The 27,019-nt window shown below is 41.2% G+C and overlaps 1 protein-coding gene across 50 annotated transcripts in view; it reads right to left on the bottom strand.

The window, feature by feature from the left end:
* NFIA (nuclear factor I A) overlaps positions 1-27,019 on the bottom strand; it is a 352,139-nt gene that overhangs the window by 19,111 nt on the left and 306,009 nt on the right. For 16 of the 50 annotated variants that reach the window (XM_083846021.1, XM_083846019.1, XM_083846024.1 and 13 more), the window contains 3 exons: positions 20,432-20,610; positions 17,732-17,897; positions 10,433-10,524 (listed from right to left, as the gene is read on the bottom strand). In XM_083846021.1, coding sequence (XP_083702147.1) covers positions 10,433-10,524; positions 17,732-17,897; positions 20,432-20,610 — 437 coding nt within the window. The remainder of the gene's footprint in view (positions 1-10,432; positions 10,525-17,731; positions 17,898-20,431; positions 20,611-27,019) is intronic. The other 34 variants (XM_083846030.1, XM_083846020.1, XM_083846027.1 and 31 more) reach the window with 3 other exon arrangements.

The raw sequence follows: 27,019 nt of genomic DNA, 5'->3' as shown, positions 1-27,019 counted from the left end.
AGAAATTTTTGTGTTCAGTCTGCATTTTATTGGTAGTGATTTTTGTTAGTTTTATCCCATAACTAAAATTACATTTGATTGACTTCTGAAATATATTTATCTGCATCTCTTCATGTGTAATAACTAGTATTTGTATAGACAATGTGAGAGTTGGTTTATGTGAGTGAAGATGCCTAAAAATATTATGATTACAATGTCAATACTGTTTTCAAGACTGGATATTAATAATCAAAGTAACTAAAGGCTACATAGTTAAGCCAACAAGATATGTTCAGGTTTAGCCTCTTGATTTCTTAATATTAGATTTTTTAAAAAAATATCTTTTTTATTGGATTAAACTTTTCCAGTTCCACCTCTGTTCAAGTAGAATATGTTATAAAAAAAACCTACCTAAAAAACCAATACACTTAGCTGTTCTGAACTGGTCACACTAAAACCAGGTAAAACTTGAAAGCTGAATCTTGGCACACTGTTAGTAATCCTCACTAAGAACAGACATCTTTGTTAAATTTAAAATATAAACAAGTTTTAATAAAATTACAGTAACTTTGCCATATCATTTTGTTCTACTCCTTTTGAAGCCCAAATCTTTCTCTGCATGCTATTCACATTTGTCTAGGATGGTCCAGCACTAGGAGAAGTGATGCTCGCTGTCTTGCAAACATGAATCTGCTGCAAACTGGAGAGTCCTTCTCCATTAAGAAACTGCTTCTCATCTTTCTCATCTTCTCCCTTCTTATGGAACTTCCTATTAATTTCAGAGCAAGATAGTCTACTTTGTAAGGCGTTCACTTCTGAAGCTTGTTTATTCCTTGACCTCTCTGTTAAGACCATTAAGCAAAGGTGGTTCTTAGAACAGAGGAAACTTAATGCCTACCCACTGGAAGCTTGTAGGGATCGTGGCCTTTATTTTTTGACCTTCACTGTACATTGTGGTCCTAATCCTTTGACTGCAGAATTGTTAAAAAGTATATATGGCAGTTGGCAAAAATCTTAATGTTCCAGTAAATGCAAAAGCCATAAATTCAGCTGCTGACCTTTTCCATCCAGGTCACATGTGACACCTACTGGAGTTTGTCAGGCTGTGTGGAATTTATAGAGCTCATATAGGTATCAGCTGCGAAAGCTGAACTTTCATGAAATGTCTTTCAAAGGCACTTCCAAAACCCTTGTAAAAAGTCAGTACGTCTTTTTTTAAGGGTATACATTCTACATGGATTTTAAAAGGTCTCATCATGCCATCTCTGCAAATCTTCAACACTCATGAAACTTCAGCTCTTAAATTAATACTCTTTACAAAATAGAGAAATCAGGCCAGGCATGTAATTACTGTGATTACCAACTTCCATCAGACCTTCTCCAAGCCTGCAGAATACCCTAAAGGTCTGCACACTTCTTTCTTTCTTTCTCACGAGCACCTCTCTGCCCCTCCCTGAAATCAATTGTATTGATGGTGTATTGTCAGTCAAAGAAATATGATTTGATAGTACCCTAAAGCAGTTGCAAAAGAAGGGAAGGAATACAAAACCTACTCAAGTCCACACTGTGAGTGTGAGATCAATGTTTTCAATAATACGTTTGCCGCCACGTAGCACCCTAACTGTCGCAATTAATAATGTAGAAGGAACTGATTAACTTAAGTAAAGTGCCCTCCGCTGTGTAAACACATAAAGATCTATAGGGCGAAAGAGGAAAGAAAGAACAAAACGTCATTTTTATATTTTATGTGGACACATTCTTGCTTTCCATTCTGCTCTTGTAACAATTACTGTACTAGCCACTCTGACAGAGTCAATAAATCGATCCGGGACCTGATGCAGCACTGAGGCAGACTAATCCAATACAGCATTATCTGCAATGGAGGCTGGGGGCGGGCGTGGGGTGGCAGGAAATCAGCTACGTCAAGTAAAAGCAGTAAGAGGTACGTAACTATAATCTGGCTTTATACTTGCATGTTTGGTCTGTGTGTGTACACTTGCATGTGGGTATCTGAGGAAATGCGTAACTCCGCAGGAGGAAAGCGCGTGGTCACAGGAGCGTGTGGTTCAGCGAGGACCAGCACCCCATCTGAGTTACTGATTGGGGCAGGGTGGCTGATGGCACGCAGCCACAAGGTGTACAACCTGGCCACGGTTTGAGCATCCTGGATTTGAAAGAACCGGTGTGTGTCTCCCCCACCACACGAAGGTCAAAACCTGCTCCCGTCTTGGAGCGCGACCTCCACTACAGCAGCGAGCGCTGCCACTTGGCCACGGACAAACAAATCTGGGAGTCCCCTGCCACGCACTCCGTACCTGTGAGCAGAGGAACTGTCACTTTTTGTCAGACTAAATGGTCACTGGGGTCTGGTATTGTGTCTCTGACAGTGGCTATGCTCCTCTTCCGAGCAAGATGCAAGAGCCCCTGTGGAGGAGACAGGCCAAAATGATTTGGCCAGAGGGGAAGCTTCTTCCCACCCCATGCAGTAAGCGGTAGGCCTTGTAAATACATGTTAGTGGGGAATAGGAGACTGAAAAAATAAGACAGTTTCCTGCTGAATGGAAAAAAGAAAACTGTTTTCTTGGCAGAAGTTCTTCAAGAAGGAGAACATAGGCCATTGTTATTATGAAGACTTTTCAATGAAAATGCAGAAAATCATTGCCTTTTAGAGTAATTGTTTAGCTAAAGAAAGGTTACACAGCTTGTAGAGAATTTAGTAAGAAATTAAATCTCTCCAGCTCATTCATCATATTTCTGCATTTGCCAACTCTTCCCACCAGGCCCACACTTACTTCTTCTCTCTCTTCTCCCCTACTGTGGAGCATAAGTAATGGCCATAAAACCCACAGAAAGGGTGCCTTACGCACAGGCTTCCTGTTTATTGTAAAGAGGGGGAAAATGCAGTAAGTTTAATAGCTTAGTTTGGGAAATTCGTCTATGTCCATTGTAAATAATTGCATGCTATATCTGTTGGAAATAGGATGCTTAGTGTTAGTTTCCAAAAAAAAAAAGTCTGAACCACTCGCTGGAGCCTGCAAGGAGGAGGAAGAAAAAGCAGAGGAAAAAGGATCACCCCTGCCGAGGAGTAACCCAGGCATTTCTGAACTGATTGGGCTCCAACCCACTTTGAAGATAAGGCCACATGACGGTACTGTCTTCTATGAACCTTTACCTTTATAGTGCAACATGTGCTTTCTTCCTGAGGCATACTGTTCTCTGCTGCTTTTTAAGAACTGATTTGAGAGTGAAATTTCATACTGCCCCTCTGCGCGAGAGCTCAATTAAATGGGCTTTGTGCACCGAGCTGAACAGACACTGAAGGGAATGGGAATTGGGAAGTGACCCTGATTTCTGGTCACCTTTGTATCTCCTCTCTGTGGAGCACACACCGGACTGTCATTAGCAGCTGTGATCAGAGCAGCACGTTCACACTCGTGCAGCACTGGGGACTTGTGGCTACAGAGCTATTATGTGATCAGGGGCACATCAAGAGCACCATGACTGCACGCAGGCTCTTTGCTCCCATCATGGTGGAACCATCTCAATTTTAACTCAGCAAAGGAGTCAGCCCACAATTCCTTGACTAATTTCCACAAAAGCGAAGAGCGAGTTTAATACGGCTAAGCACAAAGCAAAGGCAGAATCTGAAATCTTCTTTCAGCTTCCCAGGGTCTGAGACCTGTTGGTGCTTGACAGAGACTGACACTGCTTTTGCTGTGCTCGCGCTCTGTAGACCTGTGTCACATTTTTAAAGCCATCTCCAGACCACCCTCAGGGTCAGGCCTCTACAGCTGCTTGGAGGGTGGAAAGTGAAAGACAGCAACAGCATTCAGGTCACGTATCAGTAGCTTGGTGCCATTGGTTCTGCAGCAGGACGGTTTTTGATCAGGCACTGTAACTTCCAGTGGTCACGGTAGGGCTTAAGCCCACAAGAACCCATCCTCCTTCAGTGCCCTTCAGCCCAGGCAATTGGTATAAGTTACGTGGTCACACATACACCTTTCTCTTCACACTCCCAACTGTTCGTTATAACGTTTCTGCCTCTGATCTCCATTTTGGGTCTCTCATTTCGTATGTACGACAAATCTCCAGTAGGTAAGCAATCCACAAGGGCATAGGGCCCACAGACGCCCCGGAGCAATCTAAAACTCAGCTGCTGCTTCGGACACTGCAGCTCTCCTGGGAGAGCCAGAGGAGAGCAGCCCGTGCTTCCCACACCGATACGGAAAGTTACAGATCTCTGCTGGCTTTGGGAGGACAGCGACCCTTCTAACTTCAGCAGCTCTGGAAAGAAGCAGTCCCACACACCATGAATGTGGTTAGAGCTGGTCTCTTCAAATTTCTGTTCTCCACCCAGGACAGACGTTATTCCTGTGCTCAAATCACGTTGTGAAGCTGCCACTACATTTGCTGCTATGGGCCAAGAAAAGGTGAGGGGTAGTCGAGGCCCTGCTTAAAAGTGCTTTGTAGTTTAAGTTTCCTCCAAAGCCACACGTGCTTGCCTAGTGAGGTTACCCTATGGAATATGTAGTCCTCGGGGGACTGAGCTGATTAAAACAAATGCTTCTAAATTAGTGTTCTTCATCTTCATTCATGCTCAAACACAAGTGGTGCTTTCAGCCCTCGGGATAAGTGTTCCTATCCAGGGGAGGAACAGTCACCTGAGCAACAAGTAGCGCTGGCCTGGCTTATAAATAGTTCTGCTCAGAACCCCCAAAATAAAAGGCCTGATCTTGTTCCTGCGGCCTCTCATGTTCTCTGCACGTCCGCTGCCATGTACGAACCACACACACCCCTTACGCTTCTGGACACGAACTGCTTGGTGCAGCGAAGCGGTGGCTCAGCTGTTAGCACACTGCAGCAATACCACGAAATCCTGACCTTGCCCTTCCTCCCCGCGGGCCAGCAGGTGCTACGTGTCTGCCCAGCGCAATTCCTGGGCTCTGGGAAACGGGAGACAGAGGGAAGGGTGCAGAGGCAGAAAAGGACAGGCAGCTTGTGGTACTCATTAATAAAGCCCATCAACACGAGCTGTGCACGAGGCTGGCAGCTCGGCATCCCCTTCTGACAGCGCAAAGGGCAGGGCACCGTGGCAGAGGTTCAGCGAGAAGGAAAAAAAGGAAAATCCCCGCGAAGCAAAGCACATGTTTTATTTGTCAAAAGAAAAATGTGTGCACTGGTTTCTTTCTTCCATAGGGTGGCAATGGAACCTGGGCACAGAACAGCCGTGCAGTTTCAGCCGCAGGAGCGGTAGCTCCGGAGGAGCTGCATTAGCTTCCCACTCGAGGTGCTGACTTTGATCTATGACTCCTATACCGTTTCGGCCCTCGCTACCTGCGAGGCTGCCTCCCTGCCTCCCCCCTGCCCGCGCCGCCTCCAGCCGCAGCGAGGGGCATCACCTGCACCGCATTCCTCCGAATTAAGTGTCTAGGCAGCGCGGACTGGCTGTTATCACAGGAGGACCATCTACTCTGGAATTTGCCTCCCTCCCTTGCCTGACAGAGCTCACATCTGCTAACCTACAGGACACAGCATAAAGCTCATTTTTTTTCGCGTGCCCTTTGTTTTAAAGTGCTGCCAGTGAAAAATTGCAGGTTGCAGTTTGTTTTCTAAAAGGATTATGAGGAAGTAAAACAGTCTTTCCCTTGTCCCTAGAAAAGAAAGTAATTGCACAATTAGATTTGTATATTCACCTGAGGCATGAGGTGGCTTTTTTAAGAGATAAATAAAAGCTTGAAAAAAGAAGCTACAAAGATACCACTGTCTAATTCAGGAAATGCAGAGAACAGGAGCAGATCTGGAGAAGTTAGCAATTTCCTTACACTATCACCATAGTATCCCTTTTGCTGAACTTCAGTGATTTCCCCCCTAACTTAATAGGGCAGCATTACTCTTCAGAGAAGTGTTTCAGTACCTGGTCATTTTAAGGCTATAAGGCAAAAGTGGGGCTGTTCTTCCGAGCTTGCTGTTGTCCAAACAGCAAAGCTTGTTTTTCTTTTTATTTTTTTTTTCCCTTATACTTCTACTTCATTGTGGTGTGCTAGGTAAAGTTATGGGCTTTTTGTTTTAATTGTTTCCATTAGAAAGGATTAGTTCTGTCTAGAGCGCTACTGTGGCTGGGTGGCTGTAGGGCCCCATCAGGGGAAGTCTGAACAGACAAGACCTTGGTTTCCTTGGCTCTAACTCTGAGATCCTGCAAAGGCAGAATTAGGAAGAGCTGCTACTTCTGTTCTTCTAGCAAATGGTTTTATCCTTTCCTACAGAAATGTATGGGATTTTTTTTTTTTTGGTGCTTAACTAAGTTCTAGAAACCATCTGAGATGAATCTGATATAAAGTATGTTTATATTAGAGAGGGATTTTTCCTGAAGCAGCTGATCAAGAGGGTATACGGTGCGTTTTCTTTCTTAAGCAGAGAAGAAAAGCATTCAGTTTCTTACAGGTGGTAAAACAGTTGATCCTCTGCCTAGGTGGCTGCAGTGGGAGGCAGTTTTTGTTCTGTGCATCCCAGTAACCTTACCCTGCAGGGCACACAGCTCCCATCAGGTAGGAGGGATCGGATGGAATAGGCATGTGTTGCTCGGGAGCTGTTTTTAGCATCCAAAGTACAATTTCCAGGAAGATTTAGAGTAAGTAGGTGGCAAACAGGACTCAGTCTAGTAAACGATGTTTAGTGGAAGTGGAGCTGCAGCACACAGAGTACTTATAATCCGTAGAGGAATTTCATACTACAGAGCAAAGTGAGGGCATTAGAGATTGACCAGGGCCGTTTAGAGCAGCGAGTGACAACGCAAACCGGTTACGAAGAGCAGGTTTCTAGTCTAGTGTTACTTGCTGCGCAAGCTGTGAGCACATATCCTGTGTTACACAATTGCTTTTATCGCTTGGTTAGGGAAAAAAGAAAAAAGAAAAACAACAAACTCAGACCCCTTTATTCTCTATTAGTATTGTTGATACTGATAGGTTAGTCCCTAATTAATGTGATGGTACTTTCCCATTCCTCTAGCGCTCTCCTTATTACAAGTCCCTGGCAATATGAGAGGCAGATCTATTACTTAGTCATGAGGTATCTAGACCAGCTTGCTTTTGAAACTAAAGCCTGTGTACCCCAGGCATACTGTATTTCTGATTTGCATATGGAAAAGACAGTTAAAAAGCTGATGCCCCCATATTGCTTGCAAGTCAAGTAGCAAAAGTAAATGATTTATCAAGCAAAGGTTACAACACCTGTGCCTTTATGTCAACATACACGGAGGATGCCAAGTCAAGTGTTTCTTCTAATAGCTCAAACAGAAATTTAGATTCAAATAACCCCCCAGATAGGACAATTATGTGGTGAGCCACTGGAGTGGCAGAGTGACGGAGAGGGTAAGCAAAGGCAGCATCTGAAAAAGCAAAGCAACTGAAAAGTTTTGAAGTGGCTAAGAACTGGCAAACCCGACAGCCCTTTTGGGGCTTTCATTACTGAATCAGAAGTACTGACTTAAATCAGTTTATTTCCTGGTCTCTTGTGTCACGGAGATGTAGTCTGGCTACAACATTTGTTGATACAGCCTTTCTCTAAGTAAAATATTATATAAATGGTAAAAAAATTCCTTTAAGGGATTATGTTTGAAGCAATCTGACATAAATTAGAACACGCTACTAATGGAAATGTCTACTGCTAATTTTTATAATGCCCATTAAGAAAGGCATGTACTGGTTTTGGTTGTTTAAAAACAGCCCAGGACAGAACGATCCTTGCTCAAACCCAGCCATGCTGTTGTACATTCATCTGCGATTTTATTCCAATGTTCTGTGAAAGCCCGCGAATGCCCATGTATGGGAAATGTGACTTCTGCACAACGCCGCTGTCACATCCCTGTGCACAGACGCGCCTTTGCAGCATTTTAAGTCTAATAACCACAATCTATAACTGGTGCCTGTAGTCAAATGACCCACCAACTGAAAGAGAAAATCAGAGCAACCAAATCGCTGATCATAAAAAAAAGACATTCAGATATGGTCCTCATTTTATTTTTTTTTTGTTGTTGCAGCAGTAAGAAGTTGTTTAACCCTTATATTTTAGCTACCGGCTTGATTTTCAGAAGCCTTCAGCGTTCCCTGCTTCCTCTTGTCTAAGGGAGCCGTGTGTCCTGACTGTTAGTGGTCCTCAGGACCCATATCTTAGCCCAAGTCTGAATGTGCTATAAAAATCCTGATGGAAAGCAGCCATCCCAGCTGCTTTTAATAACACAGTCCTAGTTGTTTTTATATTTTCATTTTGAAAATATCCTAAGTGATCCTCCTAATTTATACACTAATGTCCTGCAAAAAAATTACAAAAGCATGTCTTTGTTTAGAGGAATGCTAAGTAAATCCCAAATCATTGCAGTTCGTATTTTTACCTCACTCCTATGATTTAAAACATGGTCAGCTTCAGAGTTGTTTCATGAATAAGTAGTGAGCTTTACTGATAAATTATATATTTAGTATCAAGTGGGTTGTGGTGGTGTAATGATGTATAGAAGCATGGAGATGCAGCTGGAGCCAGAGACTAGAAGTCAGGCTCCTTACCCACTGCAGCATGTTTGACTTTAATTGAAAGCCATGCTCGAGTATTGTTTTTCACTGTACAGCATTGTTATTCACTACACTGCATTACATAGAAGCACTTAAAGTAAGGCTAGAGCACTTTAAAATGATTTAAGTCATAAATAAGGAGGATAAAAGTTTACAGTCAACAAACTTATCTGGGAAACCTAGGCTGCAGGATGCAAATAAGTTTAAAATATTTTGGAGACTCAATACTGTTGTGTCTTACTACATAATCAATTTACCAACTAGCTGTTTTTCAAGTCTTTTGGAAAAGGTAATGTAGCATTCTCCAAAGGGTTTCAAGTTTCCTGAGCTATGAAGAAAAAGACCAAATGCTTAAGGACTTTAACAGTATACCTTAACATTCCCGTTTCCTGCTTTCAGTGTATTTGTGTGCATTTCAGTTGTTTCCACCATGACTGGAGAAATATGATTTAAATGTGAAGGCACATTAAAACTTGTCATGTAAATGAACCAAATAAAGGAAGAGGCCTGAAAAGTGGGGGTGCAGGTTGCGTTTTGGTAATGTGTAAAAAAAATCAGAACCTGATGAGTTAAAACCCTGCTCTGCGCTGCTGGTGTACTTTCTGTGACCCTATTTCATGTAGAGGTTTGAGATCCAATGCAGTTTAACCTGTGCTGTCGACAGAGCTATAAACTAAAGCCCCTAACAAATTGTACACAAAGAACAGATAGCAAGAAAACACATTGTGTTCACAGGCATCTGGCTGCAGCCCTGTAAACTGAAAATCTTTGGTAATGAGTGACGTGTGTGTTTCATTGACAGCATAGGTGCTGGAGCCGTCACAAGGAAGAGTCTGTCTTCATGGATACACTGGACTGTGGCAAGGGCCGGCCAGGAATCTGCACACTAATTATGCAGATGTATATAACTGATTTGAAAGAACTTTTAAGAGCTAAAAGTAGTACCCCGCAGTTTGTTAGTTACTTAAATTACTACTTTTTAGTCATCACAGACGTCTAAGAACAAAACTACAAATATTTCTTGATGTTAGCCTTTGAAAGAATTGTAACATAGTTAAGCAATCACTTAAAACTACAAACTAAAGTTGTCCTAAAACACTACTTCTACTCACTTTTTTTATACCTTCTCCCCCATGATAATGTGATATTAAGCATAGACTTAATTTTTTCAACATCTGGCTCAAATTAGCTGCTAACAAAACTGCCAACAACTATTTTCTTAATCGACCCTGGGAATTTGATACAGCTTGGAAAAAGCACATTTAAACCTTGTCCTTCTCCTAAAGAAACACAAATGTTTACTTGAGCTTCTGATTCGACCATAGCAGGTCTATGAATTCAGTTAACCCAGCTTTATAGGCCTGCCTCAACTGGACTTTTTTCTCTTTGTGTAGGGAAACAGATGTGCTTGCAATTACAAAATCGCCTGCTCGCTCAAAACCCACCATGCAAACAGCCAGCCAGGAATTCGAGTCTATTTTTTTATGTGGAAGTCCTTGGCAAAATCTCCCGTTGGATTCAGCGGGGGACTAAGGTGCACTGTTACCTGATGGGTCTCTCTCAGCTCCTTTTGCATTTGCAATTAAATGCAACTGCCTAGGGTACAGCTTGGAGTCAAAGTCTGAAAACTCAGTCCCAGGGGAACAAAATGTGCACTAGAAGCAATATCTTAGAAAGCAAGAGAGATCTTTCCAGTTACGAAAGCAGCGTTATTACTACATAAGCCCAAAAAAACACAACAGACAAACAAACTGCAAGTGACATTTCACTGTAGTTACTGAGACCATGTGGGTGAAGTGACAGCGGCAATGCAGCTGGCTCCGGAGGGACACGTTAGAGTACACTGAAGAAGAAGAGGCTGCAGGCATACAGAGAAGTCGAAAGCGGCCCACCTGAGTCTGTTGAGGGATATTTACAAAGCTTGGATCCCGTGGTCCAACACTGACGAATCGGTTTGCGGGGGAGGTGCTGGGTGTCGAGTAGGCTGTGAAGGGAAGGGACACATGCGTTGAGGAAGCGGCACTAGATTGCACACGAACAACACCAAAACACACCGTCTCAGAGCCACCTAAGCAGATGTTTAACATAGAAATGTGCAAAACGTTTTAGAGAGCGAGAGTTTGGTTTTAGACACTGGAGAGGCTTGGTCCTAGTGGTGGGGTATAGACGTGTAGGGAGCTGGGCTGCTGGCACAACAAGGCAATGCCATGCGTTGGGAGGACGGTGCTCAGCTGCTCTGTGCCGTTCCCCATCTCAGAGACCTGCTGCAGGCCTCTGGGTGCTACAACAGACAGTACAAGAGACCTGCATAGCTCCTGGTAGTGCACGTGTCCCTGACTATTTTCACCTGGACATGTGGTATCGCTGGCTTTAATGGGGTTTGTGCAGCAGCGAGTTTACTGAAGTGCTTATTAACAGAATCGGACCCCTAGTTCATGCTAATCCAGCATTCCCTCTCAATATAAAGTTTTGTTTTTCATACTGCTGTGGTCTGCACTCTCTAAAATGTTCACTTGATGTGTTTGACAAACTAGGAAGATCCTTTCGGTAAAAAATTAATGGGTTGCAGTTTCACTGGGGTGGTAAGTGCAATCAGTCTGAAGGCTGAAGCTGCCTTTAAAAACTGGAATGGCTCCCATAAATGTAAAGCTATTAAATGCAATGCAAGCCAAGAACCCAGATTACTTCCAAACTTGAAGTACTTTAATGATTTTGTTGTTGCATTATATTCTCCACTGCAACCGTACACAATGCCACGTACTTCCAAATTCAAAAGCTTTCAACGCATTTTCAGTCTTCCTCTCATTTGAGAATCCCCCCTGCAATCTTCACCTTTGTGCAGTTTTTGCACATTCAGATCTAAACTCAAATAACCTGAATAGATGCCTTAATACAAACAGTGATTCTGTCTATTTTAAATATATTTATGGGAATGCATTCTGCTGAATAAAATCCCCAGACAATCTAACTATCCAATGAAGAGACAAAAAACAATGTTAAAAGGAAAGTTACTTGCCAAATTCCAGTCAGGCTAAATATAATGTTCAGGCCTCAACGTTACAGAAAAATAAAGTGAGTTAGAGTCAGAGAAGACACTGAGCTGTCTGAGTAGAAGAAGCCTGTTGCCTTTCTTAAGGCAAAATGTTTGGTGAGGAGGCATTACATTGGAGGAGTCTGGCTTAAGACTGTATGGAAACAAACCAATGGTCCATCTCATCCAGTGTCCTCTCTCTTGCAGGGACTGTAAGCAGATGCATAATCACATAACTTACTTTCCCACAGTCTTTCCTACTCTCTGAGTATTCTCAGCTGAGGGGTAGCTCTGTACTTAACAGCCTGCAAGGGATTTCTCACTGGTGCAAACTTTTTTTTTCCTGCCCGTGCAAACTTTCTGCATCCCACAAAACCCTTTGGTGAGGAGTTCCCAAGTCTACAGGAATGCAGAAGTGCATCCTTCCCTTTGCTCTCTGCCTGAATCTGACAAACATTCCTGATGCCTCTTTCGTACAATCAAGTGAGACAACTTCTCTTTCTCACACAGCATTCCCCTGAAGTCACCCCAGGAACTGCATATCTTCATTTCTTTCTGATCTGAGGGGAGATAAGGCACTCCTAACTTCTAAGAATGAAATCTTCCCAGTTGTTTCTGGTGAGGTGAGCTTTTCTTTCAAAAACACTTTGCTAGTACTTGCAAAAATCATGCAAGGAACACCTTTCCATCACAAAGATATAAAGGAATTTTTAAGTGCACGAATTCATCTTTCCAAGATGATTTTACAAATTGCAATGCGGCGTGCATAGTAGAGTACAAACAGCTACATTGGTTGTTATTCCTATCTGCAAATCAAGGAAGAAGTGAACTGAGTAGATTTAGTGAGATGTTCTCCTTGCCTTTTTACCATGTTCATTTGCTTAATAATTCAAACAAGCCACAGATTTGCAAAGGATACATCTCCGTTGCTGGTATCATGTATAAAGATTTTTTCTGCACTGTTTTATAGTGAGATTTATTTTTTTTTTAATTTAACTACTGAGCCTACAAGAATAAAAATTCCTTCTACAGTTGGGAAAATTAACTAAAAGCTCAAAAATCAAACATTTGTTGTTTGGTTCTTCTGGTCTACTTTTAGGGAACAAAATGAGTGGAGAGGCCATTTAATCCCTTGGAGAAGGTAAGTTCCACTCAGAGGGGAAGGAACTCAAGATCTTGTTTACAGTTCCCTGTTGGCAGATACTTATGCTGTTATATTTGGTAGAAAATCAAAGGGAAACCATCAGAACACTGTCTTAAATGTCTTCTGCGTTCAAACAGATTTTGAAGCATTTCAAAAACCGTGTAATCTGCACAAAAGTCCCCTCAAACCTTTCTGGGTGAATTACTATGTATACCTTTCTTCCGTAATGCTCCAAACTATGTTTAACTTACTTTCTGAAAATATTCGGATGTCAGCTTGGTATTTCCTTAAGGGCATATAACTACATTGCTAGAGCCAAGAAGTGAAGAGTACCAAAACTACAGGGAACGTGTATGCAGAGCAGGCTTTACACCGGACTCTCCCAAGATGCTAATCCCACTTCGCTGTAAAATGTCATGAGATGTTTGAGGATTGTAACCGGCCATTTTGACTCGGAGTATTAAATTGACATGGGATACATATTAGTAGTGACTCCTGTTACAGCACAGGAAACTTTGTTCAGAAAACAGAGCAATACCAAGTACTGCTTAGACGATCACCAATGTGGTTTCTTGCCAATTCTTAGTGTCCTCATGTATACACCCTTGTCTGACATCAGGGTGGGATTCCTGGAAGTCCTACCACTTATGATCTCTGCACTCTGTCCCGAGATTAGGATGGTGCAAACCACTCACAATGTTAATTTAAAGTTTACTTGCAGTAAGTTTTAGTATACATAGGTATGCTAGGCCTGCCATGGGATCTTCACACTCCTTTTTATGAAAGGGAAAAGCCAAAGCATGGAAGGGAACAGAAGCTAGGTCTCTGAGGCAGAACTCCTGATCTTTATCAGCTTTGCTCTATGGGAATTGCATAGAACTAGGGTACTTTACACTAGCTGACAGCTGGCCCGCTGGGCTTGCACAGGAACATCTTCCTGCCCAGCCTAGTCTTTCTGCTACTGGAATTCACTAAGGGTTGTTTGCAACATCATAGCCCATAGCCAAGGAAATGAATGTGATGCCACAAATTTGCTATGATGCTTCACTTCAGGAACAAGCAAAACAGGAGCTGGCAGGGAAAGAACATTTGCTCACACAGACAGCTTTGATATTTAGCCAAAATGGCAAGAAATTGTATGAAAGACAAGACAAACAAACAGTTTTGGAATGTCATGTATTTTAAAATTGTCAGCAGTAGCAGAATGTTAATTTAAAATATACTTTCCTGAAATAATATCTATTAAGTATAGGAGTGTTTTAGTTATCAGTTCTGGATTGAAAAAGAAAAACTTTTGGTTGATAAAGATAATCTGGATGAGCAATAATCTAATGTACCGCTAGTTCTCTCTTTTACAGACCAAATCAACAGGTACATGTGCTTGATAGGAAAAGCTGTACTTTTTTTTTCAGAGGACTAGAAGTCAGTTTAGCAAGAGAATTAACTGGAGGAACATGGTGCAATACAGCAGTTCCTACCGCAATGCACTCTGCAGCTGAGTGTCTTAGAGAGAACTGCAAATTCTAACAAATTAAATGATATAGTCATCACCCTCTTTTTTATGGAAGGGGAAAGGAGCGAACAGAAAGCTGAAATGGCTTGCCCAGAGGGTGCTTAGTCAATGCATAGCAGAGAAGGGGAGAGAAATCCAATCTGATTATGAATCCAGCATTGCAGCCACCAGATCATCCTTCTCATCCTGACACAAATGCTGTTTAACACGAAAACTCCTTTGTGCAAAGGGACATTAACCGATAACAATCTTGCCCAACAAGGGAAAATAGCAAAGTTTTCCCCCATGCAGAGTTGTAAACCTGAGAAAATAACATTTAGTCAGAAAATGCTTTTTAGAAATGATGGTGTACAGGATGACAGTATCTTAGTCTCTGCATCTGAATGAAGGCCACAGATTCTAACATTCAGATTCAGTTATGATAAAGTCCAACTGGCATATAGTGGAGGTGGTGTTTTCTTTGGGCAATAAGATATTAAGCCCAGAAAACTGTCTAGTTTGAGAAAAATATTGTTTTGTTTTTGTTATAGGTCACCAACAGAACAAAATTGAGACAAGATCTGAAATAAGATAGCAATTTTGGGGCTGTGTCTGATATCAAGGATGTGTTCTATTGAAAAGTCTTTTTATGGAGGAAAAACGAACCCTCCTAAACTTCATGAATCCCATCTCCATTGTGTCATCTCACTGAGCAAAATGCTGGCTTTCCAAAGGGATAGGATCTGCAGCTGAAATTTTCAACTCCCAGAGCATGCCTGGCCACCCAGTAGTGGCAAATCCCCGGGGTGCATCTCCAGGGGCTCTTCCTTCCTTGGACAGCACTAATGTTCATGTTTTGGTTAATGTCACAGCTGGAGAGTTTCACTATTGCTCTGAGAATCATTAACCACCTTGTTGTGATTTTTAGCTCTCGTTCCCAGGAGGCCACGCTGTATTGAACAGCTGCTCCTGGCTCCTGCACCCCTCAGGAGGGCCATATTCCAGTTTTTGGTAGGGCCGTTACTGCATTTTGTTTCTGCAGAGGGCTTTCTGCTCGACCAAAAAAGGGAAGGAGAATGGAGCAAATGCCAACCCCTTTCACTCCATTTCCTTGGGGGGTGTGGGGGGGTTCATTCTCCTCCACATAGCTAAGGAAAGAGTCTGGCCAAAATCTAACAATCACTCCTGTCTTTGTTGCGTAAGTGACTTTCCAATATCCTAAAGCTCTGCAGGGCAGTCAGCCATAACCCAGCGACACTCCCCGAAAAAGTGCACTCAAGCAGTTCGTCACCATGGAAGGTACCTTTTTGTGCAGCTTTTATGAAACTCTGGTGAATCTGCGCTTGCTATTTGTAGGCTAATATTTAGTTAAGAAAAAAATAAACACTGGCACAAACGGGAGGTTGGTACTGACTGACATACTAAGCGATGCCCAGTGGACCCTTCTGGTAAACTTTCACTGAAATGCTAGGAACTTCACTTTGCCTTACTCTTTATGTGGCCAGCCACTTCCACTGGCTTTAGTATATATGCGATTCCTTTCTTAGAAAGCATTCCCTACAATCTACTTTTCTGTAAAATTTGTCCCTAAATTAAATTATATGCTTCTTTACAACTCAGTTCACTGTTATTCAAAACCCTTGTTTCTTACCAAAAGGAAGATGCATGCTTGAATATGTACAGAGCTATATGTTTAGATATCAGCGTAGCTAATTAACAGACAGTAATTATTTTCCTAATCTTTTGTTTAAATACCATTAACTAGCTGCTCTTGAGAAACCTTGATTCCCAATTAATGTGGCAGCTGTCTGCTGAACACTCAGCCACGGTGACCAGCCGGAGCCGATACCGATCGGTGGTGTTCTGCTAACTTCTGTGGACAAATGCCAAGTGCGATGCCAGCTGAAAATCAGGCCAAACACGTATTTAGCTTGTTTACATGATCACAGTACCACAAAATATAAGTATTAAGATTACTGCTGAAATGATGTTGGGAATTTTTTTCGTTTAGACACCACACGCTGCCAGTAAACTGAGTCACAACTGTGATGACACATATACATTGACCTAGTTTCGTTTTTCCCAGTTCTGAAGACCAGGAAATAGTAAGGCATTGCTGACTATATTCACTGATAACTATGACTAAACATTAACCTTTTAGATTCCACTGCTGAATCTTATTGATAGGACTTAAAAGATGATATCTCCCGTCAGAAAGCGTCAAAACTTCCTGATAGCACAAGTGTTGGGCTTAGGTCAGAAAGAGAAGTGGAGGGGAGGGAATGAATCAACTTCTTGGTTCAACAAAAATTTGCTGATCAGTTCTAGAAGTCCTAATTCTAGAAGATCACATTCACAATCTTACCAGACTGTCTCATACTAAAACCCCGTTTAAGCAAGCTGGAGCATCTTGCTTAGTTTGCAATTGTGTACTTTCACATAGCAGAAGGAAATGCAAAACTCTAAGAACTACCAGATTTTAAAAATGCCCCATGGAACCTGTGCAAATCTCCTGAATAGTATATAAAGATTTAGAAGTTTTTGGCTTCACATGTTCTGAATAGCCAATACCTCTTTGTACATCAAGCAGCGGTTGCATATAGCATTTAAATAATAAGCTTGAAAAGCACACAAAGGGATTTGCTCTTTCGATTAGATTGATTTTTGTTTGTGGATGTTATTTGGACTCCCTTCACTGTGGAACAAGTCCCCTACAGTTGCCATTAAAGCATTGAAAGCTTCCCTTTTGTTTTTAAATGTCAGTTTGAGCATAGCTTCATTAAATCATTTCACAATTAACTCCCTGAACATCCAGACTTTTTTAAAGCATCAAACCCAGCTGAATCGCATTTGTTTCCCAGCAGAGTGAGTCCAAAGTGGTATCCCCAAGTGTGTATCCAGGAATTTGTATATTTGACTTGTGGCTACACAAAATACATATGGGAGCCGTGTGGGTGGTGGAGAGAGGATGAAAGCTTTCTCCCTGGGCCTAAGAAATACCATAGCTTCTTGCCCAAAATGCAGGGCTCGGGAACCAAGTAATACGGGAAAGACGTCTGGGTTAATCTAAGAAGACTTATTCCCAAAAGAACTATAAATGAAGAGAACTCAAAAGAGTTGTTAGTTTAGCCCAGTATGTATAAGCAGCGTTGCTTTCTGTGAGGCTGTCTGACGTCCATGCAGAATCTATCCTCAAAAGCCTGTCTTGAGATACCAAATTGCCTCCTCATGACAGCAGAGAAGATCCCAAAGGTCCCAGGTCTGTGTCAAAACCTAGCTACTGGCCTTGATTTCTCTTATATGTAGTTATGTGAAATGCCAACAAAATAAGAAATAAAGCTATAACCTTCGGCTAACTCTCATTAATATAACACACGCTAAGAATTTTGTCAATCCTATACAGATCAGAGCTCTCCTATGTCCTCAGCACTAGTCCAGTCCTCATCTCTGACCAGGAGATACACGATGAAGCAGCACACTGTGCACTGCTGGTAGCCCTTGGTTCCCGCTGCATCTATACTTACTTGGAGAAGTGGGAGAGGTGGCCCCTCCTTCTGTTGATGTAGTTGGAGGTTTTGTGTCTGGCACTGGCAGAGGCACAGGCCTAGCCATTGGTGGCGGAGGTGGTGGTGGCAACATTGGGGTAGGAAGGAATGGATTGTGCACCTTGCCTTGGCTGCTACCATTGGGCTGCCAAAAAACAAGCAAACAGACAAAAATTATACTAAAAACCAGCTATTAGGAACCTCTGGTAATAACAGTCCAGTTTCAAACTATGTGCACTATATTTACAATTACTTAAGAAAAGAGATGGCAAAGAAAGTGCTGTGTCTAATTCTCCGTTGGTTTCAAGGAATTTTGTTTCAAGCCCTGTGAATCTTGTGAAACTAAGGAAATTTTCATTTTTAAACTTTTATCCTCCTGCAACTGGTCTGGGTTGTTCTGGATTAAATTCTACCATTCTTTACATTTCCTGCAGCCACTAACTCATGCTCAGCGAGGGTTTAAGCAGTATTTTCAATCCCTTGCATGTCCCGGATTCGTGACTCTGCTATACCCTTAGGATATCAGTGCCTAGGACTTGAGTGTAAATTTCTTAAAGATACTGCTCATTAAAAGAAAAAATAAGCATTTCTGGTGGTCTTAAAAGTCATGCTGATATCTTATTACAGGAAAAATGAATGAGTATATATTAAAGTAACTGCACTCCCACATCCCTTTTGAGTTAGCAATGGTGTAGCTCAGTTTAGTTGCCATTACAGTTCTGTGGAGAAACAGCTGAACTTAGAGCTGCTTCATTTTGCATCTTAGGAAAAATCCCTCCATGTATTTAGTCTGGGATGTGGTCAGTCACAGGTGGAAGAGGCCTAGCTACACAGGTGTTGTCTTTCAATTCATCACCAGAAAAAACTGTCCATATGTAAAAACATTTTCAAGTATCACAAAATCAAGAAACAGGCTTAAAAAACAATGCCCCCCTTCCCCCTTCCAACTTGTTAAGTTTACATTTTAATACAGCCTGGACACTTGAAACCCATACAGAGAGATGCCAAATGCCATCATAAAGAGAAAATAGGACAGCCTGTGAATCAGGTGTTCCATTTTAGTGACAAAAATGATGAGATCACTTTCGACAGCACTCTACAAATTGATCTCACTGCAGTTCTTCTGGCACTGAGCATTCGCTTTTCCATTGATGATAAAAGCTCAGCTTTAAATAGAGATCCATATTCTAAGTACTGCTAAAGAAAATAATATTTTAATTCCTGTTAGGGTTTCCATTAGCCTGAATTACTGGGGACAAAATACTCATACTGGCAAACACTTGGGACCTTACTTTCATTTCACCTGCTTTGGCACTGACAAAAAGCCTTAAAGTCGTGTAGGTGCAAATCACACTTGTGCTAGAGCAAAAATGGTTTAGGGCATAAATAAGACTCAACTTCATCTGCATTTAACTTAACAGCACTCCCACCGACTTCAAAGACTGCAGTTACTAGTGTTTGCAGTAAGAAGCAATCCTTCAGGGATATTTATTTTTCCAACATCCAGTACCATTAATAAACTAATATATTAGTGACATCTCTCAAACACTATCTTGTCTCACAATTAGGTCCCTTCCCTGCCAAGAAGACCCCTGCTGTATGTTCATTGTGAGTGTGCTAACAGTTCATAATGCTGAATGGTTTGGGATAAATTAAGCAAATGAATACTCGAGGAAAAAGAAAAGCACTATATTGATTTGTTGTCTAGACATAAATGTATCTGCTAACATATTGCAGACATTATTCAAAGCCAGTACTGGCTGGAATAAGTAGAGCCAGTTTTTCTGCTAGGGAAAGGAAAGCACTGAGGACAATATAGCTTATTAAATAAGTGTAATAAATTAGATGCTAATAATTAAACTAATTCTCATTAACACTTTCAATCGTATGTATGTCAGGAAAGAAACAGTAATTTTGCCAGTTATTACTTCATTGGCTGGAAAAAGTTACAGGCATTACATTTCATGAAATATTCAGAGCATTATTTTAGATATGATTTACATAAAATTTATAAATTCTGTATTTGACCGGAATGCTATTTCAATAATAGCAAGATGATTCACTTTATTTGATTAAAAAAATGAAAATGGTTATTTGAAGCTTTGGAACTCTGCTTAATTTTTCATAGAGATAAGGGGAAAAGATAACTGCTTACAGAAATAACAAACCATAATAAACTGTACTTTTAACATCTTGAGTTCAAGTACTGGTCAACTTGATCTAAAGTGCTATAAGGCAGTATTTTTTTTTTTAATGAACTTAGCTGATCTGAAACATCTGTTTCTCACCCTCCCTTTTCCTGCTCCTTCCCCCCCGCTCTCCCCTGAACTTCAAAAATAATTAATAAAAATTATTCTGCCTTCATATTTTGTTAACCCTCGTTCTACTAGGGTTACAATGCATGCAGCAAAGTCATTTGTGGAGGGACCCAAAAGGTCACTGTATCACTGCCTTCTCTGACAGTTTAAGTTGATTTCACCACAATGTGGTCGAGTGGTTTTTTGGGGAGGTTTTTGTTGTTTTTTTTAAATATTTTTGCAAAAGCAGCATTTTTTTTTCTTCCAACCGCTATTCAAGGTGTGTTCCTGTGAGCAACATGCTGTTAAAATAATCCCATAAGCCCATGGTTAATTTTACATAGGACAAACACTTCTGAAGAAATAAAAACAGCTTCCTTACATTTAGGAACCCCACCTGTCCAGCCTGCTGACCAGCGTCGGGGCAGACAAGTTGGACAAACTCTTTCAGAGTCTCCTGAGGATGATAGCGGATTGCTGGGTGTGAGAAGTATGGCCCAGGCTGTTGAATAATGGGTGATGTTGGAAAATGAAGAGTCGATGGTGTTGCATGTGGACTTGCTATAGGAAAGAAAACAAAGAAGTTATATAGAGTTTTGCCTTTGGAAAAGAAAACAGTTTAAATCTACTGTAGTTTTACTTTTAGTCTTTTTTTAAATGTACAGTATTGTTTATACATCTGATCTTCACAATTAATATATTAGACCACATTGTGTCCTACACTCACTTCATCTAGATCATGAAAGCAAATGGAGCTAGACATTTTAAAGGATTTTCTCTGTTTTCAGTGGACGTGTATAAAGGAATCAGCAGTCCTTTGTGAAGCGAAAACTATTCATCACCTTAAGAGCAGCCCTGATCAATCAGGCAATAAAAAATGTATTTGGGAAATTAGGGTTGATTTAATTGACATTTTGTGTAGCTTGGATTTGCACATATGAATCCATTTTATATTGTACTATAAATGGCTGGTAATTTAAAGATGCACCAACACTTCTTGTTGTTGGTTTTTTTCTACCTCGGTTTAGGAACATTTATTTTAAGTAATCTGTTTTCATCTAATGAACATGCACAAAGTGGCAAGATCGTTTTGAAAATTACATTTACATTTCTCCTGAATAATGTTAGGCTCAAATCTTCAACAAGCCTCCTGCTTGCATTCACGGATGGTGTTTAATTTGGTGAATTTATAGGCCAACGAGCCGGCTGTGAAAAAGATAGCTGGAAATGTACTGGAGTGAAGGTGTAAAGGTGTAATGCACACAAGCTCATTGGCAATGACAAATTTTACTTCAGTCGATTCCAGCAGTACTATAAGTGCAGCTGAAGACAGACTTATGCTCTCCTACCTTACGTGACACCTTTGCCATTCAAGATAGATTGGGCTGGACCCTTGTTAGTTCACAGTACTTTCCACTGTTAGTTGTCACCGTGAGGTAGCAACTGCTGCCATTCACAGTGGTATGTATTCTCCCTCTCCCCTCTAAAATGAGAATTTGCTTTTTCTTTAGAATGGCCAATTGATCTGGCTGAGCACAAGCTCATCTGTAAATCATCGCTTATTTCTCACCGAACAGCGATCATTGTATCCCTGTTGCTCCCTTGCATGCTATCCTAGTACTCTTTCAGGGGTGTCCACGTGCATTTACTATACTTGTACACCACACACACCCGATTAGATAAAGGCTAAGCAAGGCATGTAATATCCTACAGAAACTCTTTTGTTGGCTTTGAAGTAAGTTAAATATACAAGTGGAAAACAAAAGCCTTTGGCACTTCTGGAAAAATTGGAGAGATGCAGGAAAGTTAACCAAAATCAAATATAAACAAGCGAACACTCATTTCACAATGAATGTTATGAAAAAGCCTCAGATAAATAAAAACTGAAATCTGCTTCTTAGTCTTGCTCATCACCAGTTTAATAACATGACACTTTACTATAATTTTGCTCTAAGCGTTATTAAACCATTAGCAAAATCAGAGCCTGAAGATGTGGATAAAACACGTCCTCAGAGACAGCAGCAAGGAATCCTACTGCATTATCCTATAAACATTCATTAAGGGTTGGCTGGGCAGCACTTCTCTGCACTTCTTTATCCCCAACTGCACAGGAATGATTGCTTTGACACCACCACCAAAAAGAGCTGCTCTCATGCCTGGGATGCTGATATGGGATGAATGCGAAGCTCTCATCCCTGCCGTGGAAAGCCCCCCTGTACCGCTGCTAGCCCCGTGAGCCCTCCCAGCCTGCTCCCCTGAAGACTGTTTAAAACAGAAAGAGAAACACAGGAACGAGCGGTGTGAGCCGCGTCTCGTGCAACAGGAAAATGTCGCTAAGAGAAAGCGTAAAGATGAGGAACCGAAAGTAAGCACACAGCCTCCAGCTGGCTGACCACAGAAGCTGTGTGCCCAGTGAAACTCGCTGATAGCATGGGCCGTACCTGTCCTGCAACGGCTAGGTTCTGCGGCGTGCGGGCTGGAAACATCTTCCCACAGCCGCCGTAGCGCTGCGGTGCTGCACTCGGGAGAAGGCAATGTGAAGAAGCACATCCCGTGCTCCTCGCTAGGGAAATGTTCGGAGCTGCTCCATGGCCAAGGCAAACACCTGTGTGCCCAGCCTGCTCAGCCTGTCTGCACATCTGTGCTTATCTCTATCTCTCTCTTTTTTTTTTTTTTTGCCAACACAATTAATTACTTCTTACTCACTTTGAGACAAACATGTTTTGTTAAGAGTTCGCACCTTAAATTATAGTGTATTTAACAACTCTTCAGAAAAAGAATCCAAACCCTCAAAGGAAGAAATGAAGGTTATTTTCCTGTCCCCAAGCCCCAGAGATGCTGTAACTTTGAATTTTTCTGTTAAGGGTAAAAACAACGTGGGATTCACCTTATTAAATATAGGTATCTACCATGGGGCTAATCTAAGCTAATTATCTTAGTACCAGTGGAGAACTAAGCAGAAGTAACGGACTCTAAGGAGCCATTCTCCTCAACCAGAGGTAGACCACTGCCTTTGGTTAGAGGAGCTGCTCCTAGACTTCAGTGCCCATCCTGCCTGGCTCTCCAGTGGTATGGGAGCCCACTGGTGCTGCCTCGGAGGTAGGTATCTCCAGGCCAAGTGCTTCCCTTCAATAAGATGGTTTCCACCCGAAGTGCCAGCCTCTGATCTCACTCACACCACCCCCCTGAGGTGTAACTGCTTTAATGACACTTATGTCATAACCATTTTACAGATATGAATGCATCATCATCTTCTCCCAGTAGCAACTGTAATTTTAGAGCTTGTCAAAATATTTTGCCATGAATATTTATCCAACAGAAGTTGGTGGTAAGCATTTTGATGATTACAACATCATTTTCATGAGTGTACGTTTCTGCTCTTTGTTTGATACAAAACAAAATTTTCTTCTCTTCCCTCATATCTCCTTTCGTATTTCCCCTTTTCTTCTGTGCCAAATGAAAGATGAATGATGAAGATAAAAGTGAGGAGGGAAGGTTTCTGTGGAGAACATATAATTAAGTAAAAAATATATCAGGTTTTTTATCATTTATTAAAAAGAAAAATCATTTTAGCATCAGGTCTGTCAATACTACATAAAATTGTTAAGTAACTGCCCTGTACTTTGTACACATCTGGGAACAAACTCATTCCCTTTCTTCTGCTGGGTGAAAAGGAGATAGAAGTACTATTTTCTATCGAACAAGAAGGATTAAAAAATTGTACCAGGGAATATGTGGAAATTCAAAACTAGGCCTGAGACTATGCTGTATCTAACTTTTCCAAGGTATGGTTCTGCACAAGATAATTTAGAAAGCAGAAGTCTTTGTAGGCATGTAAGTAGTGAGTATTTGGTGCCTTTGACCTGTTCAGCATGTCAGGGTAGAAAACAGAGTGGAAAGCATTTTTCAGTGATAGTCCCAAAGACAGAGAGAAGCAAAATGAATGCAGAAATATTAACAATAATTCAGGAAGGTAAGGTGCCGCAAGAAGGAGAAAGTGGTTCCTCTTCTGAGTCTTGGCCAGCTCCTCAGCACAGCCTCAAAGGGCTTCCTGATGATCATAGGAAAGACTAGGGGAAGGAAACAAGACTGAATAGGCATCAGCATGTGCCATATAATGACATCTAGGGTTCATTTTCTCAACATAGATGGATTGACGTAAGTGACTAATGGAACAAGGATCTCCAGCAGGTTCATTTTTGCAGTCTCTGATGGGAAATACCAAGTTTCTCAAGTGGCCATAGGAAGGGATGCTTGGTAAGAGGAAGAATGTACTACTATTAAACTGATCAACACTGCAAGTGGGCCTGCCTTATACTAGAGAAAGGGAATTAAATGCTGAAGTCTAGGAACTGCTGGTCTTTATATACACCATTACTCTGATAGCTGGGTTGTTGTCACTAACTGCAGTGTACGTAAAAACAGCCTTTCAAACAAGTTCTGGGTGCATAACACAACTATGTTTCCAAATGCATGGATCCTCACAAATATTTTTAATCAGTTAAACAATGCGAGGGAGTGGAGACTTCACATTCATGTTGCTATTTCCCTTACTCTTAAAGCATTCCCCAGAAGTCCACATTTTTCTCTCGTTTCCTACTGTCCCCATTATACCATCTGACTCTTCATAAGTCATTTCTATATGCCTTTTTTTTTTTTTTTTTTTTTTTCCCAGCCCTTCTGTATTTGCCAGGTATTTAGCTTTGCAATCTTAATTTAATTGCCATGGCTCACAAAACCCCATCAGAGATTGCATGAAAGCATATGATTGTGGCTATTGGCATCAGCTTTCATCTAATTCTGTGAGAGGATCCTAAGAAATGAGAAAGCACAAAACCAAAACCTGATCTGCTTTCAGGTAGGGCTTGCTCAGAGTTAGTGTTAAAGAAGCACCCCTACATCCTGAAACATCAGGGGTTCATTTAAATGATGCCTATTAATCAGTGGTAAATTTGAAATTCCTATATCTTATGCTTAGTTTTCAGAAGAGAAGTTTGAAATTTACTAATGTGATCCCAAAGAAGTAAAGGACTACATGTAAAGTCTCAAAAAAATCCTCATTTCCTGGGAACATTTTACCTATCTATCTAACATTTCTGAGAACTTTACCCAAACATATCAGACTGGTTCAACTGACAGACCCACTTCTTAACTACAGCATCATCTCTTTGTTGAAGTGTATTTACCTCTAAAAGGGGCAAGTGATCATAGTCAAGACACTTTAGTCACAAATACAGGAATGTGTAATAAACATTATAAAGTGCTTCTGATAATCATGCCTAGAGTGATGTAAGTTTTTCTGCATGTAGAAAGGGGCTACAGCTACTTTATGTGTTTCTGATGGGATATTACAAGTCTCAATCAGTGACTGTAAATTCTTTGAGCTCTTCAAATGGAAGATAAAACAGGTCTTTGTCCATTATTTATTTACTTATTGACTTATTATTTATGTATCGCTAAGCAGCTCCGTGCTGCCAAACCATATTTCTCATGGCGTCTTTCAGCCCGTGACATTTATATTTTATTATTGACCTCACCAAATGACATAAAATACAAGTTCTACTGCCTATGAAAATATGCCTATTCCAAATCACAAGTTCACTTCTACCTGCTGTAGGTATGGAAGAGTCAGACTACCGGGTGTTATTAAATCTGTTATTGGAGGGGGAGGGCGAGGCGGCAGGAATTATCCTTCCATCTCAAGGCAAGAATAAATATTTCAGAGCACACATGATTCTAATTCCATTGAAGCTCATCTGAAACATCTCAGACTTTTTATTGGAAATGAGATGATAATGTATGGTGGCCTGCAACAGATATACCAGTATTTTAAAACTACTGCTATTGGACCAAGTAATTATGCGGTACAGCTGCTGCATGCTATACTGGATTTTTGGGTGTTTTATGAGTTTGTGGTGCTGTGCAGCATAGAAGTAAGAGGATTTTTCAGAAAGCTGAATTCTAACATTTGATTATGAAGGCCAGTCTTGTCTTTCCCCTTCTTGTAGCAGCCAATAACAAACTAACTAACTAATAAATTAAGTCACATTCATTGATTAGGCTAGTTCTTCACGTGTATAAGGCAAAAGAATAAGAGACAAAGTTATATATTGTATTCAAGTGAATGATCAGGTAATAAAGAATCAGCTGATTTTAAACAGCTTATAGTTTTCTTCAGATATACAGTACTCAGGCCCTTCCCCTGGAACAAAAGAGCAGTTCTAGTAAAGACACAAGAGATCCTTTCTTCCTGGGAGCACTCGCTGATGTGGTAAAGGGACTTTGTGGTCACACCTGCAGTGCTCAGATTTCCCCACCAGCCCAACATATGGGAGAGAGGTATCGATCCATGCGCCTTCCAGCTCCTCTTCCAAAAAGCCTTGCCAGCCCCTTCAAGCCCAGATGACTGGATGAAATTTCTTTCTTCATAAAGTTGTTTGAAGTCTTTAAAAGGGTCGTTTCGTGTCGCTCTTTTCTCACTCAGGAAAAGACCCTGCACTCCTCACCTGTCCAAGGAACTAGTGGTCTGGGGAAGCAAAACCACTGCTCCTTCCCAGGCACAAGGACTAGTCCATCGGATCAGACTGACAGTGGATTGGCTTCGCTAGGGCACAATGCTCAGATACCTCCTGCATAAAGTGATAATTAAGTTTACTAATAGCTCATTAAACATTGATCAATCTTCCTAGAAATAGTAACATTATAATCATAATGAAACAGGATCATTTTTATCAGGTTGTTTTTGAGTCCATTATAATTGGCTTCATTACAATTAAGAAAGTATTTTTTTAAAAGTCATTTCCCTGGAAATGTTATAGAACAGTTTGTTCTGCTAGAGATTTCTACTTCAGGCTTCTAGGTTGCTTTAACTCCCTGCATGCTGTAAGCTTTCTCCTAGCATTTAAGTGATGCAAGTGCCAGTTCAAATTATGCAAGATGTATCCCACCCTTTGTACCCCAAAGGTACTTA

Source organism: Anser anser, assembly GCF_964211835.1.
Source record: "Anser anser genome assembly, chromosome: 8".
NCBI classification, from domain to species: Eukaryota; Metazoa; Chordata; class Aves; order Anseriformes; family Anatidae; genus Anser; species Anser anser.
The sequence above is the reverse complement of the archived record's forward strand: the minus strand, read 5'-3'. Positions and strand labels throughout refer to the sequence as shown.